At 40.7% G+C, this 16,520-nt stretch overlaps 1 protein-coding gene across 1 annotated transcript; it reads left to right on the top strand.

Annotated features, from left to right (window-relative positions):
• The first annotated feature begins 3,587 nt into the window (after positions 1-3,587).
• On the top strand, positions 3,588-15,398 carry znf574 (zinc finger protein 574). Its single transcript, XM_044028242.1, has 9 exons — positions 3,588-3,599; positions 4,050-5,232; positions 5,984-6,198; positions 6,483-6,662; positions 6,947-7,041; positions 8,730-8,824; positions 10,797-10,945; positions 12,534-12,821; positions 14,462-15,398. The coding sequence occupies exons 1-9, from the start codon at positions 3,588-3,590 to the stop codon at positions 15,059-15,061; spliced, it is 2,817 nt and encodes a 938-aa protein (XP_043884177.1). The 3' UTR covers positions 15,062-15,398.
• Positions 15,399-16,520: the final 1,122 nt, after the last annotated feature.

The following is a 16,520-nucleotide window of genomic DNA, read 5'->3' as shown; positions in this document are numbered from 1 at the left end:
GGAATGTAACAGACCAAAGCTATTTAACAAGAATATGATAATGAACAAATCAAATCTGGTGTATTACTGTCACTTCCACTGTAGGGAACAATTTAATAACTAGTTTAGATAAATAGCAAATAATAGACTGTCTAATATATAAACCAATTAGCTTAATGACAACATCAAATACTCCAGTACTGATAATGTTGTAATAATATCTTTCAAAAACAGCCAACATTTTAGGTTAAGTTTAGATTTGATTTTAATATAAATTAAACCTGTGTTAGGCATGGGTCATACTTTGTGTGTTTGCGTGTCCATAGAGGTCCAATAGCATGCACATGACTGATAGTTTGCCATCTGCCCATAACCACATGGACAAGCACACTTCGTGCTCTTGTTATGGTCAAGAGAGGAGAAGAGGATGATAATCATGACGCTGCTTGCTGGTACCTGCACGTATACAACTCAGCATTCAAAGAATACAGGGAAATAGAAAGTAGGGCAAACTCCTGGTGAGCAATTGCAGTGACTTCAATTTGAATGTGAGATCTAGTATGAATTCATGGAAAACTAGACTGGCACGCTCCTTTAGTATGAGCAAAACTGCGTGGCACGTATTGTACAGTACATGCTCAAATATGAAGCGGCTCTCTGTGGACACAGAACGTGGAAAGTATGATCCAGCCATTGCAAGGTCATGAATGCTTTTTATCTCTGGCAGAGATGAAGCAGATAAAACCAGCCCTCAGAAACTCCTGCAGGTTAAACTGGACTAACCAAACACTTCTAAGGCTGATTAACTCTTAAATAATTGAAAACACTCACTGATCTAGCAGCATACGAAGGCTACAACCAACCTGTAATGGAACACACTGAAAAAGACCAGATGTACTCTGATACTCCCTCCAGTCAGAATATCTAATGTAATAATCTCTAGTCCTGAATGAAGTGGGTTTTTTTTAAGCTACATTTGTGATTATTTGTTATGTATTAATATTAAATTTGCAGGATACTATAGCCAATATATTATCTGTTCTCTCAAGAGTAGGTGTCATTGTATTATTTCATAATATTTTTAAATAATCATTTGATTCCACTTACACCCTATGTACAAAAGGTATACCTCTGTATGTTAATTCTGTTGTAGTTCTATTGTTTGGCAATTTTCTACATAATGCCCAATGTTATTTTTTATATTCATACGCTCTTTGGAATATATTATTTGGAGATTTATTTCATCAAAATGCTGACCTCTATTAATGCAAAGCTTTTTGAACATGCTGTCTGAATTGCAGAGTTTAGAAGTTGTATAATGTGGTACAGTGACATACTGAGCCAAGATCTCCCTTAATCATTTCAAATAGCACTTGGGGTTAAAAGCAGTCATTGGTCGCAACGTTGCCTTGATTGTTTCAACTTGTGCCTAGACTTCAATTTGCAGTCTTAGACACACATGTCCATAAAGCTCAGAGTCACTTGCAGAAAGGGAAGCATCTATTAATCGGTGCCACCCTTTCTCCTCACGTGCCACCGATTGGCCTTTTCTCATGAATCACCAGGGGAAACACAAATAAAACGGCATACCTTATGGCTCCCTAATCATTGCATCGCCGTAAGCCCCTTTATTGCAAACATATAAATTTCCTTAGCGCTGTACATTGTGTGGCACTGGCAGAAAACACTGGCTTTTTTTATGTCTCTAGTGAATGGAGAGCTGAATATGAAGAGATGACACATTAAAGGAGATCTTTTAAAGAAAGTCTCCCTAAATCAGTCCACTAAAATAAAAGTTTCCCCTTTTGATGATTTAGTTCAACAGAAGTGCACCTGAGTCTGACTATACAAATTAGCTCCTCCTTTTCCTTTTGGACCCGAGTGTGATTCAAGTGCTACATCTGAAAACTTTATCAGAATACTAAACGTCTTCACTTCGCATATGGCTCTGTTGGAAACTCTCCATTAATGATGCAGTAAGGGTTCTGCCTAAAAGCTGATGTCTTTTAAGTTTTTTTACAGTTAAAAACAAAAATTAACATTACATTGCATACTTTTTACTCTGGGTTGGAATTATATTATATAAAGGTGTAGCTGGTTACTAAATTGGCCAAATAGACAAAGATGGCTGGACAGAGTTAGGGCTTTGACTCCTTATGAATGCAATTTTTGTTTCATCTATTGTTGAAGCTTCAATACCAATACAATAATCAGTAGCTATCATTTAGGACTAAGTGAGGTACTTACGCATGCATAACACAATAAGAATTGAGGTTCCACAATGTGGGAACTTCTCTCTATCCACTGCTCTTTTCAATATTCTCTTTATGAGGCACACAAATGCGCAGAGAGGGGGAGAGTAAGGATGTGAGAAATGACTAGATGAATTTTTCTCACCTCAGATCATTTGTAGTGATGGCATACAGGTGCCCAAATTCACTTTCAAGGATTCTGTTCTCAACTGGATCCAGCAATGTGGCATTAGAAGTTTTGACATCATGGCCAGTCTCCGTTGTTTCCATAAAACCATCAACATGTGTATGCGCTGTAGTTACACGTGTGGCAGGCATGCATCCTTTAATATTTACGAGCTGGCAGAAAGTAGCAAAGATGAAAGGTGGATATCTGAACCCTTTCCAAGAAAGGTGGCAGTTGTGGATGAAGGCATATGAATTCCATGGATTTGGCTAATTTGTATTTTGCTAATTTTTATTTCTTTTGAGGTTGCTGTTATTGTAATGTTAGCCAAATTAGTGGTAATTTATTTGCTAGATGGTCCTTTGCTCTGACTGCCTTATTGCTTGCTAGCATTGGGAACTAATATCATTTTACATGACTAAACCTTAAAGGGGACATATTATGCAAAATTTCACTGCGAATGTTACCGTCCCACCAGTAAGTTTATTTCGAGAGCTCCACCTTAGCTCCACCTTGTCCCTATAAAATGCGAGAGTGCAGGCGAGGGAGGAAGAGTGGTATTATGTCAACGTGGAGGGGCAAGTGTGCTGTTCGTGGCTGCACAGTGGAGCACAGTGTTTTACACAAACTTCCAGCCTCAGAGGATTTGTGTGTCCAGTGGATAAATTTTATATTTGAAGCTAATGTGCCAGATAAAGTCAGCAAACGTGTGTTCGCACCACTTCGCATCAGACTGCGGCCAGTGGGGAGAGGAATGGAACGGGAGCTGAGCGAGTGAGCACTGTAAAGAGGACAAATCAGAAACCCCCTGGAAGAAGTGGGTGTGTGTTTGCCTGTGTCTCATTTGCATGTAAAGGGACCATGCACAAAACCGAGCGTTCTGAAAGGGGCGGGTTTAGCAGGGTTATTGAACTGCTATGGTGCTTCATCCTTATGGTATTTTGACCAAAGCATGTCACTGACATGTTCATTAGGACAGGGAACTATTTTAATTGGGGGAATAGGGTATAATATGTCTCCTTTAAATGGCTCCAATTTGTAGGGTTCAGATGTTTTGAATACTTTGCTCCACGAGGGATTTTTCATTTGACACAACTTGCATATTGCTACTGTAATATAAGAGTAATGCCCACAAGACCATCAGCTGAGATGTCCTGAATACTCCACTGCTTAAATTAAAATGGAACAAAATGGCTGTAGCTGTAAAATCCACTGTATAATAGGAAATTAAGTACACCACCATGTACAACTAATGGAGTTTTGGATGTCTTAAACTATGACCTTGACATCCTGTTTTTTTTATCATCTCATTTGGTAGATGTAGCAAACGGAAAACCCCATGGAGTGACCCATTCAACCTTTGATAGTTATCGGCCTGTCTGAGGCCTTATCTTGGCAGCCTGGAGCTCTCAGAGGAGCCTAGGCTCTAAACACATGCTGCTCTAATTGACCTCAGTACCTTAGCGCTGAATCCTCATTCCTCATCTGCCAGAGAGGATAAAATGTAAGAAAAACACTGCAGGTTGAATTGACTTGAACCAGTCATTTGATTAGTAGTGCAGTCTTTTTTGTTTGTTCAAGGAAACAGAGAACAATGTGAAACAATTAAATTAATCCCTGTTTTTCTTTTCCTTTTTTCATCTCTTGTGTAGCAAACGGTAATAAATGTATCGAGAACTGTTGCAGTTCCATCGATTCAAGTTCAAGCAGGACAGTCCTCTGTGCACATTAAAAAGAGTGCACTCCAGCAGGCCACTGTTTGTGCAAAGGAGTCATCAGACCAGCCCAGAATCCTCTATCAGTGTGGTGACTGTGATGAACTTTTCAAGAGTCTGGAACTTTGGCAGCATCACCGTAAAGAAGGGATATGTCAGCAGTCTGCTTCTGAGAGCAAAAACACTTCTCAATCCAATCCTGATGCACAAACTGAGGCAGAAACCACCTTAGTTCAGACTGTCACTTCAGATTTAAATCCAGATGATTCCCCTGGGTTTGAAGCAGATATTGTGGAAAAAGTGGTTGGAGAGGAAGAGGGGGAGCCAGTTACGGAGACCTCTACACAGCAAAACTCTGATCCTGTTGTTTCTGAGGAGGCCCCTCTGACCTCTAATGCAGAGGATTCATCTCCAAAGAGGAGAGGGGCTAACAAAAAGCCAAAGCCGGAACCAGTGCTCCTGTGTGTGGACTGTGGCTCATGTTTTGGCCTGGTGTGTGAACTAGTGGCCCATCGTAGAACCCAACACGGCTTTGAGGAAGCTCTACACCGCTGCTCTGTGTGTGGGGAATGTTTTCTTAACACTACACTCTTTCTTTACCACCGCAAGCAACACAGACAGAAAGGTGAAGAAGAGGTAGTAGCAGTTCCTGAAGCAAGACCAACAGAGGGTGTTTGCGCTCAGAGCAATGGGACAGACGAGCAGGGGCAAAATGCAACTCCTACCATCAGTGTCACCTCCACTTTCACACAGCCTGAGTTGTTTATGTGCTCTCTGTGTGGGCAGAGCTTTAGTAATGAGGCAGGACTGGTTGCACATCGTAAACAGAAGCACAACCTTAAGGACCCACTACACAACTGCTCCCTCTGTGGTGTTAGCTTCATGAACACCACCCAGTACCTGTATCATCGCCGGGAACACCGCTTCACAACAGCAGGGACAGAGGAGGTGCAGATAACTGAAACTGGTGATGAAGTGACCACCACCAATAATGAGGATACCACACATGGCACAAAGAGGCTGCTTTCCCCGCCTGCTCCTGCCAGTGTTTCGGGTTCACCCGCTCCTAAAAGACATAGGCCCTCTTTAAGGATCCTAAGGGGCGGTAGTGCACTCAAGGGTAAGTAGAATGAATTAGTTTAAAGTAGGGCTGAACGATTAATTGCATTTGTGATAATATTGCAATGTGATAAAACAAGATTATGTAACTGCAAATACTGCAGTTACACTTGCATGAGAGTGGTGCACGAATGAAGGGAGCTACCTGTTGTATAGTAACCTCAGACTCAACAGAACCTGGCTCTGCACAGACACTTATGCCTCAAAGAGCAACTATTTCGGCTTTTAAAAAAGCCGAAATAGAGCAGCAAGGTGCCAGGCTGTATGTGTGCATACATGTGTGAGAGAGAAAGTGTGTGTCTGTACGATTGTGTGTGAGTGAGTGAGAGAGGTGGAATGTGAGTGTGTGTGTATTGGTGATAGCCTTGTATCACACAACTCGAATTGTATGAATTGCACATTTTTACTTTCTGTTTCTCACAGAAAATGCACTCGAAGATGACCGAGTGTCAAGAGCAACACGTGTAAAAATGTGTAAGAAGCTGCTGGGACTTTTCTTTCAGAGTTGGAATAAAAAGGCAGCAATGACTAAGGCACTGGGAGAGCTCAAATTTTTAAATAATATATAAGATAAGGAACATAAAAAAAATAGCACCTTAAATCACAGTCCCAATATTAGTTAAAAATAATAAATTGCAATTAGATCATGTTTATTCCAAATCATTCAGCCCTATTTTAAAGCCTGTTGTGTGGAAAAGCTGTCTGTTTCATGGTGTTTTGGTGTTTCTTATGAGAATTTTTCTCCCTGCCAGAAAAAAAAGGTTCAGACATTAAAGAAGAAACGGAGGGAGGCACTGCATCAGACTCGGACAAAACCAACCACCCTCCACCCGCGAAGCTGCTGCAGGACTGGGCCCGTACACCTCTACCCCACGTTTGCCCTTATTGTGGCAAAACCTTCACCCGGCGTGTGTTCCTCCGCACCCATGTGTATAGTCACACCGGAGAAAAGCTATTCACGTGCAAGGTGCCAATCAAATTTTAATCAAAATATGTCCTCTCTTGAGGCTGAGGGATAATTTGCTTTGAGCTAAATGTCATTCCTGTAGTGTACTTGACATTGATGGGATGATGTAATGCTTTGAACAAGAGACAGACACAGTTTAAACCTTCAACATCATCATTTTTGACAGATTTTCCGGTGTCACTTGATCCACTTCGATCATAAACAATTTTATCTCTAACCAAAGGTGCTTTTAGCTATTGTAGGTATGTACTTGTATATGGCACTGATCTCCATTGTTATTACAGATTTGCTCTAAGGCCTTCACCAACTCCCAGAGCCTTCTGCGCCACAGCATGAGCCACACGGGTCACAAGCCCTTCAACTGCGATGTTTGTGGCAAAAACTTCTCCCAGGCAGCCACACTGAAGAGACACCGACGCATTCACACTTCAACGCAGCCTCGCCGCAAGCGTGGAAGAAAACCGGTACACTTCCCACCTGTTTCAGTTTGCCAAAATTGTTTTTCAAATATACACCTTCTGTTCCAAAATTTTAACAAAGTAAAAACTAGATAAAGCTGAAATTAAATGGGTTCGGAGGGTGCAATTGATAATTTTTTTGTTAGTTGGAGTTACATTTTTAAAATGTTAGAATAAAAACAATGACAATATTTACAATTTGTAAATAGTTGTAATTCTGTTGTTTGGATGAGCACTGCATTTTTTAAATTAACCTATACTTTTTAATTCATTTCTGTCTTTCAATGCAGATGTGTGTTGTGGACAGCGACGGAGCTCATAATATCTTGTCGTGTCCTCACTGCCCCTCAAGGTTCAACACGGAGGATCAGCTTAACTATCATAAGTAATGACAGTTTGTTTTTTTAGCTTTTTTTGTTGTGTTTTTTTGTGAATGTGTGTGGTTGGAAATGGCAAAAAAAAAACATGTGAAACAATTGTCTTTTATTTTGAAGCTATTTTTTGTGTGTAAATATTCATGTGTAAGAATTCTGTTTCCTTGCATAAACCTGGACAGGATTTAGATAACTCGCCCTTGCCAGAAGCTGTGGTAGCTGATCTGTGTGACTACTGAGCAAGACCTTTAAGCTGCGTGATGTGCAAATTAACTGAGATGTCTAGGTGTCCTTGAGCCTCATCCACATACAGTATGATTGACAGACAGAGGCCCCGCGAATTAAGATGATAAAAATCACAACACAGGATGTTGGAAGAAATTGGTCTTGTCCTTCCTGGCCAAACAAGAGAAGGGTAGAAGATATTATGTACTATGTATTTTATTTGTGTTGGCTTTAACACATGGCTGCAGTGCAATTACAAGTACAAAGCAATGACTTCAGCCTCTTCAGTTTATCATTTTTTAAATGATGATACCACAAAAAGGTAGAAAAAAAGCATGTCACAAGATGAACGTCTAATGTGTAAGAATTAACAACATCTAATTTAACACTGTAAACAGTGGACTTCTTTACTCACCCTTCTCTTCTCAAGTGTGTCAGGGAAATACAGTGGCCCGAAAATAATCGTTCCTTAATCTCAGATGGTTTGCTCATCTGCTGGAGAAAGCCATCAGTCAAGAATGTTTTATTTCCGAGGTCAAAAAGCACACAATATAATGTTTTAGGCTTTTTCCCTTTTTTGATAAACCTCAAGCAGCAAATTTACTGCTTTCAAGTTAACTTGCCTACCTTGTAATACTGTACATGCAGCATCATGTCTTCTTCTCATCACAGAACATCTGGCTGGAAGACAGAAATTTCAAATCTCTTAGTTGTCTCAGGGTCACCTGTCCCTGAAATATTGATTTCAATTGTCTTTTCTTAAACGGGGAATAGAAACAGCCTGCACTCTTACATGGGCCTTGAGATGTCCTTGCACATCATCTCGAGCTTCCTGCTTTACTTTAAGTGACTTGCGTGATTAATTGCTTTGGCTATAGCGACCCTTGTAGTTGTTTGGTATTTGTAATACATTGACTTGTGCAATATTTAGTGAAGTATGTTTTTAAAAGTTCAACATAATTTGTTTTTCTTGCGATTGTGAGAAGCTGTTAAACAGCCATTTTTCCCCATGCTGTGAAAGCAGTGTAGCATTAGCTGAATACATGATAACACTTCTCTCCTCCCCTTAGGCCAAATCCAACATAGCATTATGTAGTGGATAAATATAGTCTCAACTCTGACTCCTCCCATTTTTCTGCTGCTCTTCTATTTCCAGCCATTATACACTCGGCTAATACCCCTACATTTAACCTAAAGGACATTTAAGCACTCCAATGATGGAAAAACCTTCAAGTCACGCAAAGGGCAGAAGCGTACAATCAAAACATGACGTTTGCCACCTCCCTTTATTGAAGTCATAAATGCTAGGATATCAGGAATTATGTTTAATTATTTACACAGTAGTCGTGTTTTGCGTTTGTCCCGTCTTGATGTGTTTATTTCTTTTTATTTGTGTACTGTTGTGTACAGCATTAGTATGCGGTTAAATCATTTTACTTTTATGTTTAATTGAGCACTTTTTTTGTTTAAATAGACTCCTCCACACCAGCCACCCATTCCCTTGTATTGAATGTGGAGCAGCCTTCACACGCAGGAGAGACCTCGATCTTCACTCGCTCACTCATCAAGGTGAGAGTTAATGGCCCAGCTGGTCATATATCTTTCAAATCTATAAGATTAATACTGTACGTAAACTGCATAGAATGATAATCTTTGGTCATCAAATCTTTTCTGATACCCAGTACCCACAGGTCAAAAAACACCCCCCCACTTAATCAATAATGAACTTAAAAAGATTTCACTTCTATTTATCCTGTGCCCGTTATCACAGTCTTTAGCAAAGCCATCAACATTGATGTTTGTAGCGATCCTTACTTTTTGAAACTTGGGATAGTGCTCAATATAATTTATTTCATCAATCAATGGACAAAGAATTGTTTTGTCTTTCCTCCAACTTGTACTTCTGCTGTGCCTGTGACGTCACGATTCACACACAGGGGATGCAGCTGTGAAGAAAGCATCACACAGCAGAACAGACACTGGCAATGGGAATGGTGCTAATTGCCATCTTTAGTGGATTTACCCAGGTTTAAAGATCCTGGATATATCCTCTAATTTTAGTGAAACAGCTGTGTGTGTGTCTATATTTTATCTTCTGTCTTTGTGCGGAAGTGTGAATGAATTCATTGTGAATTGTTAAGCTCCTGCTACAAGACCGTGTGCTCCAAACTAATTAAAACGAATTAAATATGATGTCAGTACAGCGTGCAGTGAGCGACTATTGATTAATCTAGGGTTGCCGATAAATACCCCCATCAGCTTGCGTGGGTGGCCTATCTTGTTTATTCACAAACATAGGTCCAAGTTATATGTGCGTTGTTTTACCGTTGCATTAGGTCAATGACTTTACATTGATCTGCCTCCCATGTGGAATGGAGGAGGAAGGTGGAGGTAAATGAATTAGGTCAACATGTTGACACTTCATCTTAATCAGCGGGGCGTTGGCAAGGCAACCTCGTTAGTTAAGCCTGAAGAGTCAGCGTGCATCAGGGGTCAGAGGTGCGTGGCTCCTCTGAGAGAGATGATTGGAGAGATTGATCCATTGATCAGTCCAGGGCCATAGGCTGAGATTGTCCTTATTAAAGGTTTAATTAGAGGGTCCCAGTGGGGAGCAGAGTGGATCGTCCCCACTGGGATAGACGGTGCAGATGGTTAGCAGATTGCAAGATGTTGGTGTGACGACCTATGGACGTACTGATCAGCCATCAGTGTCTGTGATTTTCCAGGCAATTTTTCCAGAGTAACCTCTGTAGCTGTGTGGTTTGCTTTAGCAGAAGGAAAACAAGCCATCGGCTGATGAGGGCTGAAAGGACGAATTGATAAACAATGAATGTGCAACCATTTTCTTCAATGATTTGTCAATGCAAGCAGTTTTTAAGCACAATATTTATACTTCCAATATTTGCTGGGTCTGGTTTGTTTGTTTTATGTCACTTTCAATTTGATATAATATTAATATAATAATCTATGGGGGGTTTTAGAATGTTGTTTTGACAGAAAAGGCAGCTTGTAGATGATCTCTGGGAAATGACTTTAGTTTATAGGTCATAATTGAGATTGGACAGCCAAATCATCTTAATTATATAAAGCAAAACAACTGTCAGTTTTGGATCTACAATTAATTAAATGCTTTACTTCATCAAATGTCATAGAACCATATAATTCTACTTTACATAAAACCACATCAAACCAATCATCATACAATCCATTATCACGTTTCATATTCACAGTAATCCATGCTGGTAGAGATATACATATATATATATACACATGTGTGTACATATATATATATATATATATATATATATATATATATATATATATATATATATATATATATATATATGTATATGTATGTATATATATATGTATATATATATGTATATATATATATATATATATTTATATTTATATATGTACATACATATATATGTATGTACATACATACATACATATATATATATATATATATATATATATATATATATATATATATATATATATCGCCTATAACACTGACAATTACTCTGCTCCATTACAGACAAGCAGCCAGAGACATGTCCTCACTGCTCGGCCCAGTTTGTGAACGAGTCACTGCTGGAAATTCACCTGCAGCGTTGTCCCACCACAGATGAGGAGAAGAACACTGGCCGTGGACGGGGTCAAGGCCGCGGACGCTGCACTGGACAGGTCAGTACCAGACATCAAGACAGTGGCAGTTTGCCAAACTTTAAATGACAATAAAGCAAATGTTGGATGATTTGCTCAATCCATTTTTGTTTTTGTAATTTGTTTATCTTCTCCCTTGAGAATTTCATTTAAATAATTTTCCTATAAAATGGTATGTTAAAGTATACACTTAGCTATGGGCCACACATCTGGTGTTATGATGATATTATAAACAAATGTCTGCTACATGCAAACCACTGTCGAATGAGTTCACATGATGCCGTTTAAGCCAATTAGCTCCATGTGACTTTCGCAGTTTAGTAGTTTTTAGATCTTGTGTTGCCCAGCGATATTCCTGTTGTAGCATCTGTTTTATGTCAAAGCAGACAGAGGCAATAGTAACATTGTGCACGTAAATCAAGATGACGTCAAACAGGTTGGAGCATAACTGCTCAAGAAATAGCAGTTTTACGAGATAAACACTTCCTTAGATTCAGAAAACTTTATTTATCCCTGTGGGACAATTCAGGGGGCAAAGAGCGGCACAGTGAAGGATACAAAACTTCTGTCTTCTGTTCACAAACGCTCCCTTTTTCAGGCCTGATCGCATTGCCTGGCAGATCCTACAAAGGCCATATAGAGGCAGAATAATCTAGTCATTGAGAAACATTGAAGAGCCATTCTGTACTTTTGTTACATGCCTTTTCATGAGAAAAAATATCCTTCAGCAGCTGCCGGTATGAAACCAGTGTGATCGAGATTCAAGCAGATGTTTCAATTTGTAGGTCAGTCTGAAAGTTCTTCTGCTACAGACGGTGACCTTCACTGTTACAAGATTTTTCAGCTGATAGTAGCTTTGTTTCCTGTGGCTTTTCTGATCATGTGTGATGCCAGTGAATCAGTTGGTGGTAACTTGTGATGTGTTGTTAGTGGCAGCCAGCAGTCTCTTAGTTGTAAAAAATGGTGTGTTGCTGATGCTGTATTTACTCTGTGCTGCAGATATGCCATAATGTAATGTTGACAGAGTGGGACCTGTCTTGGGTTAAATCATTGCCCATTCATTAATGTTGTTCTCCAGCTGGATCTGCCATATCCTTGTTGCATTTATCTGTAACAAAACAGAACAGTGAATAAATTAGAATTTCAGCTGCTTTCAGTGGTTTGTGTCGTAGCGGCTGAGGCTATCTATTGGTGCTAGAAGGCATGTACAATTCATAAATGATCTTTTTGTTAAAAACTAGACCAAAAACAGTACAGTGCAGTTGTGCTCCGCAATCATTTAATAGCCTGTGTTATCTTCACCTTTGGAAGCTGCAAACCGAGGTGTCCTTTATCTGATGCCAGTTTAACAGCTTATCAAAGTTCATGTTCCCGCACAAATATATCGGCCATCATCCGTTATTGGACTGATGGCGACCAGTTGAAAAAGGTCACCACTCTTAATTGAACTTTGACATTGTGTTTACGTCACGGTTGGACCATAAAGACACCGACCTTTTCTCTTTTCATTATTCCCCCATCTCCATTCTCCATTTCCCCATTTCCTCTTCACTTGCCTTCCATTTCCATTTTCGTCATCTCTTATTTTTTTTTTCTTTCTCTCCCTCAGCTTGAGTGTGACCTATGTGGCCACCGTTGCATGACCCAGGAGGGCCTCGACCTCCACCGGTTGTCCCACACGGGCCAGACTCCTCTGAAATGTCCAGTGAGCCCTTGCCGCCGCCGATTTACCACTAACACTGCCCTGGAGGAGCATGTGTTGGCTCATTTCCACGGAACACTCAGCAAGTCTAAAAACCGACCCCGCTTCCGCTGTCAATTTTGCCCAAAAGAATTTGCCTACAAGTCCACCTTTGCTGTTCACATGAGGACACATACTGATGAAAGGCCATTTGAGGTAAATGCCACTTTTCTGTGTTTGTGTGTGTGCGTGTGTTTGCATAAATAGATAATAACTCTCAGTCCATAAACTTGTATTTAGTTGGTTTATGCACACGCTTTCTTACATTTCACCTGTATTTCAAAGTGAAATCCAGCAAGGCCTCACCCCCCCCATGGTCACACCAGTTCATAGCTGTGGCCATCTCTCTGGTTCCGGACCATGGCCATTTGTGCAGTGTGTGTCCTACGGGTGTTTCTTCCCTCCCTGTGCACCTTTGATTAATGGCAGGCCTGAGTTAGGGCCTGTCAGCTCCCCTCTGTGTCTGTTACTATTCTAGGACTCTCCCTCTCTCTGCTGCTCTGGTGACGAGGCAGGACATCAACTATAGACCCACCCAAGCCCATCAGAGCTCGTCGGGCTGTAGAGATTGATTTAATGTTTGTGGCTTTGCTTTGGGCTATATCTATCAGGCAGCCCAGAGATTGAGGTTCAAGGGGCATAGGTCCTCAAACACAGAGACAGTTATGGGGATGGACTTTAATTTAAATCAAATACAGGGCGTGTTCCGTCACAAAAGGAAAGGTTATTTCATTAAGGCTACAGTTTCAATCCGAGTAGTTTCAGTGGAAGTCAAAGTAAACAACAAAGTCATCCTTTTGTTGTGTTCCGGTTTCATCTAGTATCTACATGCAGTTCATTTTCAGGTCACAGATGGAAGCAAACGGCAAATGCTCGAGCGACAGGAACGACGGGGCAGGGATTGACTTTGTTTAGAAATTGTTCAGCTCTCAGCTCATTAGTAACATTTCTCCTGTTGTCCTTTTGTTAATTTATTGGACAATTAACAAAGGAGAATTAATGTCATAGTATTCAATTATTCATGCCATCAATCACTGTCTACCAAAATACTCTGGTTGTAGTTTTAAATAATAGCTGACACATTTATTATTTATTATGTTATTTGTTTATTGGTTGATTTACATCTGTTGTCAAAAGGCAGATTGATGGTGTGGAACAAAATATACAAGCACAGGCAGAAACCCCCCCCCCAGCAACAGATAAGGCGTTAAAGCACACAGTGTATTTCATAACAAAGACAGACTAACAATATATATATATATATATGTGTGTGTGTGTGTGTGTGTGTGATGCAGCAAGACAAACCAGCAAACAGGGACCGTAAGTTTTAATGTGCTTTAGGGACCAAAATGTTGAAGTGATTAGTGCTAAAGTGCTTATTTTATTGCACATAGATTTGTAAAAAGTTAAAATAAATTGCACATCCAAAGACATTACTTCATTACATGAAGCTCTAGGTTGTAATGGATGATTTTTAAAGTGTTTCAGATTTGAATTGATCGATAGCTTGTGTAAAAAAAAAAGTCTTCCTCAAATGAATTGAAAAACACTTGTGTTGTTTTTTGTATTGGCTCTGTATCTTTTCCCCCCTCTGTGTTCAAACATACCCTGTTATCTCTGCTGCACCACAAGTGCTGCATCTGCACAAAAATATGACAGAGGTCTCAGAAAATATTAATTGCAGTGAAGTTTGTGCACTGGCACTTTTGTGAGCATGACTACATTCCTGCTAATGCATTGTTGCCTCTTTGTGCACTTTCCCCTTCTCCACCTCTTCCCCCATTCTCCTCCACCAGTGTGCCACATGTGGCAAGCGTTTTCGCCAGCTGCCCCATCTGCGGGACCATGAGCGCATCCACAGCGGCCTGAGGCCTTTCTGCTGCTGGATCTGTGGTAAGAGTTTCAGCGTGGCCGCCCGTCTCACCGAACACGCGCGCACCCACAGTGGTGAGAAGCCTTACCCGTGCCCCCACTGCATTGCTGCCTTCCGCTCTCGCTCAAACCTGGATAAACACATTCGGCAACACGGAGAAGTGCCGCTGGAAACTGCAGAGCAGGTGGCGCAAGCAGCTGAGGCTGCGCAGGTCCAGAAGGTGCTCGAGGGGGCCAAGGTTCTCTCTTCTCTGGCCACAACCGGAGAGATTGATCATTCCACAGTGCAGACCATTTATGTACTGCAGGGGGCCGAGGGAACCACTGAGACTGTCATGATCCCATCTGATCAGCTCGGCGGCATGGAAGGAACTTCACAGGTTGTCATCCTGCCGTCTTCAGTTCTAGGAAGTCAGACCATTACTGTTCCTGGTATCACCATGGACGGAAATGAAATCACCATGGTGGAGACGAGCCAGTCCCCACAACATACCATTGAGTTCATCGTGGAGGAGACTGTATGAAGACAGATGAGAGAGAAGACAATGACTGGAAGATTAAGTTAGAATATATTACCTATTGATAGTGTGGATTTTATTTGAATAATTGAAGATGACGCCATTATCTTGTGTTATAGTTTGATAGGTTCCATCCTGTGAAGTAAAAATGATTTTTACAACTGTTCAGAAGAAATGTAATTTAATATTGTTGTGGAAAGTGTGTATTTTTAAGTTTGAATGAGAGGCAGGTTGTAAAATTGTACATAGAAGTGCTTTTACAGCCCCTGTTTATTAGGGGAAAACCAGTGGTGGCCTGTGATATGTCTTCTGCTTTCTTTATAATAAAACGCTTCAGCTTCCACAATTGTGCTTGTCCATCATTTTATAAGGTGAATGACACAAGGCCGTGTTCCTTATCCCATTAGATGAGATGGATTTTATAAATCCTGCTGTAAATCGCCTTCTCCCTTTTGACAAACAATTTGAGCTGCTGAGAAATATACAGATCCACTACCACACCAGACCTCTCCCTGTCACACGCACGCTAACGTCGGTGCGACGCAGAACCAAGTTGTGCATATAGATCAACCGTAATGCTCCCGTAATTTGTAAGACATTGTTATTGATCGGTGAGTGCTGTAATTAAATACAGTAATAACATGGATATGGTGAGATTTATGGTGTTTTATCTGAAGTGTAGCATTATGCTGTGGCAAGTAGTGTAATGGAATTATCCTGCACTTGCTGTGTAGTTATCAAAAATAATGATCCTATTTGTGGAAGGAAAGAGGTATAATGTGATCTAAGTTTTGCCAGCGCTGCAGTAGACCATTATAGGCTTAAAGCACAGTTTATGGCTGTCTCCCACCCAGTGATTGCTGACAGGGTGTTTGAAACCCCCACCTCACACACACACACACACACACAGATGGAGGAAACTCAGTCGTAGTTTGTTTTCATGTCATGGAGGGAGAAATGCTGATAATTGTGTTGGGGAAGTGGAATGGTAAAATGGCAGCATTTGTGCAGAATGAGAAGCCAGTGCTGAGAATTCAACTGCTTCACTGTTGACAGTCAAGCAGTCAATAAATGAATGTTGTTTGGGCCTTTTTTTTTCTTCACTTCTCAGTGAATCTTGACAGCTGATATTCTGATGTGCTGTTTATCATCATACCTGCAGCCTGACACTGAGGAAAATACTCAGAGCAAACACAGATGTGTAATGACACTGATGATGGCGGTGGAATCATAAAGCTGGGATGCTCGAGGCCGGCAGTATGACTGCAATATAATGATGTTTTTTTTCCTTCCCCTGTAAAGAAGACGGTATGCTGTCTGCCTGTGTTCATCCTTAGCTCAGACTCAACCTTGTGCTTTTGCTGCTTGTTTTTCCCCTTTTTTATTTTCGTCTGAGTTTGTGCCCGGCACGTTGATGGAGAAAAACAGATTTCCCCCCCACAGCGATGGAGCCTTGAGAACCAAT

Source organism: Solea senegalensis, linkage group LG6 (assembly GCF_019176455.1).
Source record: "Solea senegalensis isolate Sse05_10M linkage group LG6, IFAPA_SoseM_1, whole genome shotgun sequence".
Lineage (NCBI taxonomy): Eukaryota > Metazoa > Chordata > Actinopteri > Pleuronectiformes > Soleidae > Solea > Solea senegalensis.
Note: the sequence above shows the minus strand (reverse complement) of the source record. Positions and strands in the feature narration are given on the sequence as shown.

Excerpts from the sequence above, each read along its gene's own strand:
- znf574 (XM_044028242.1), top strand. Across the intron at positions 5,233-5,983 it reads GGGCGGTAGTGCACTCAAGG|AAAAAAAAGGTTCAGACATT; the intron begins GTAAGTAGAATG and ends TCTCCCTGCCAG. Across the intron at positions 6,663-6,946 it reads GCAAGCGTGGAAGAAAACCG|ATGTGTGTTGTGGACAGCGA; the intron begins GTACACTTCCCA and ends CTTTCAATGCAG.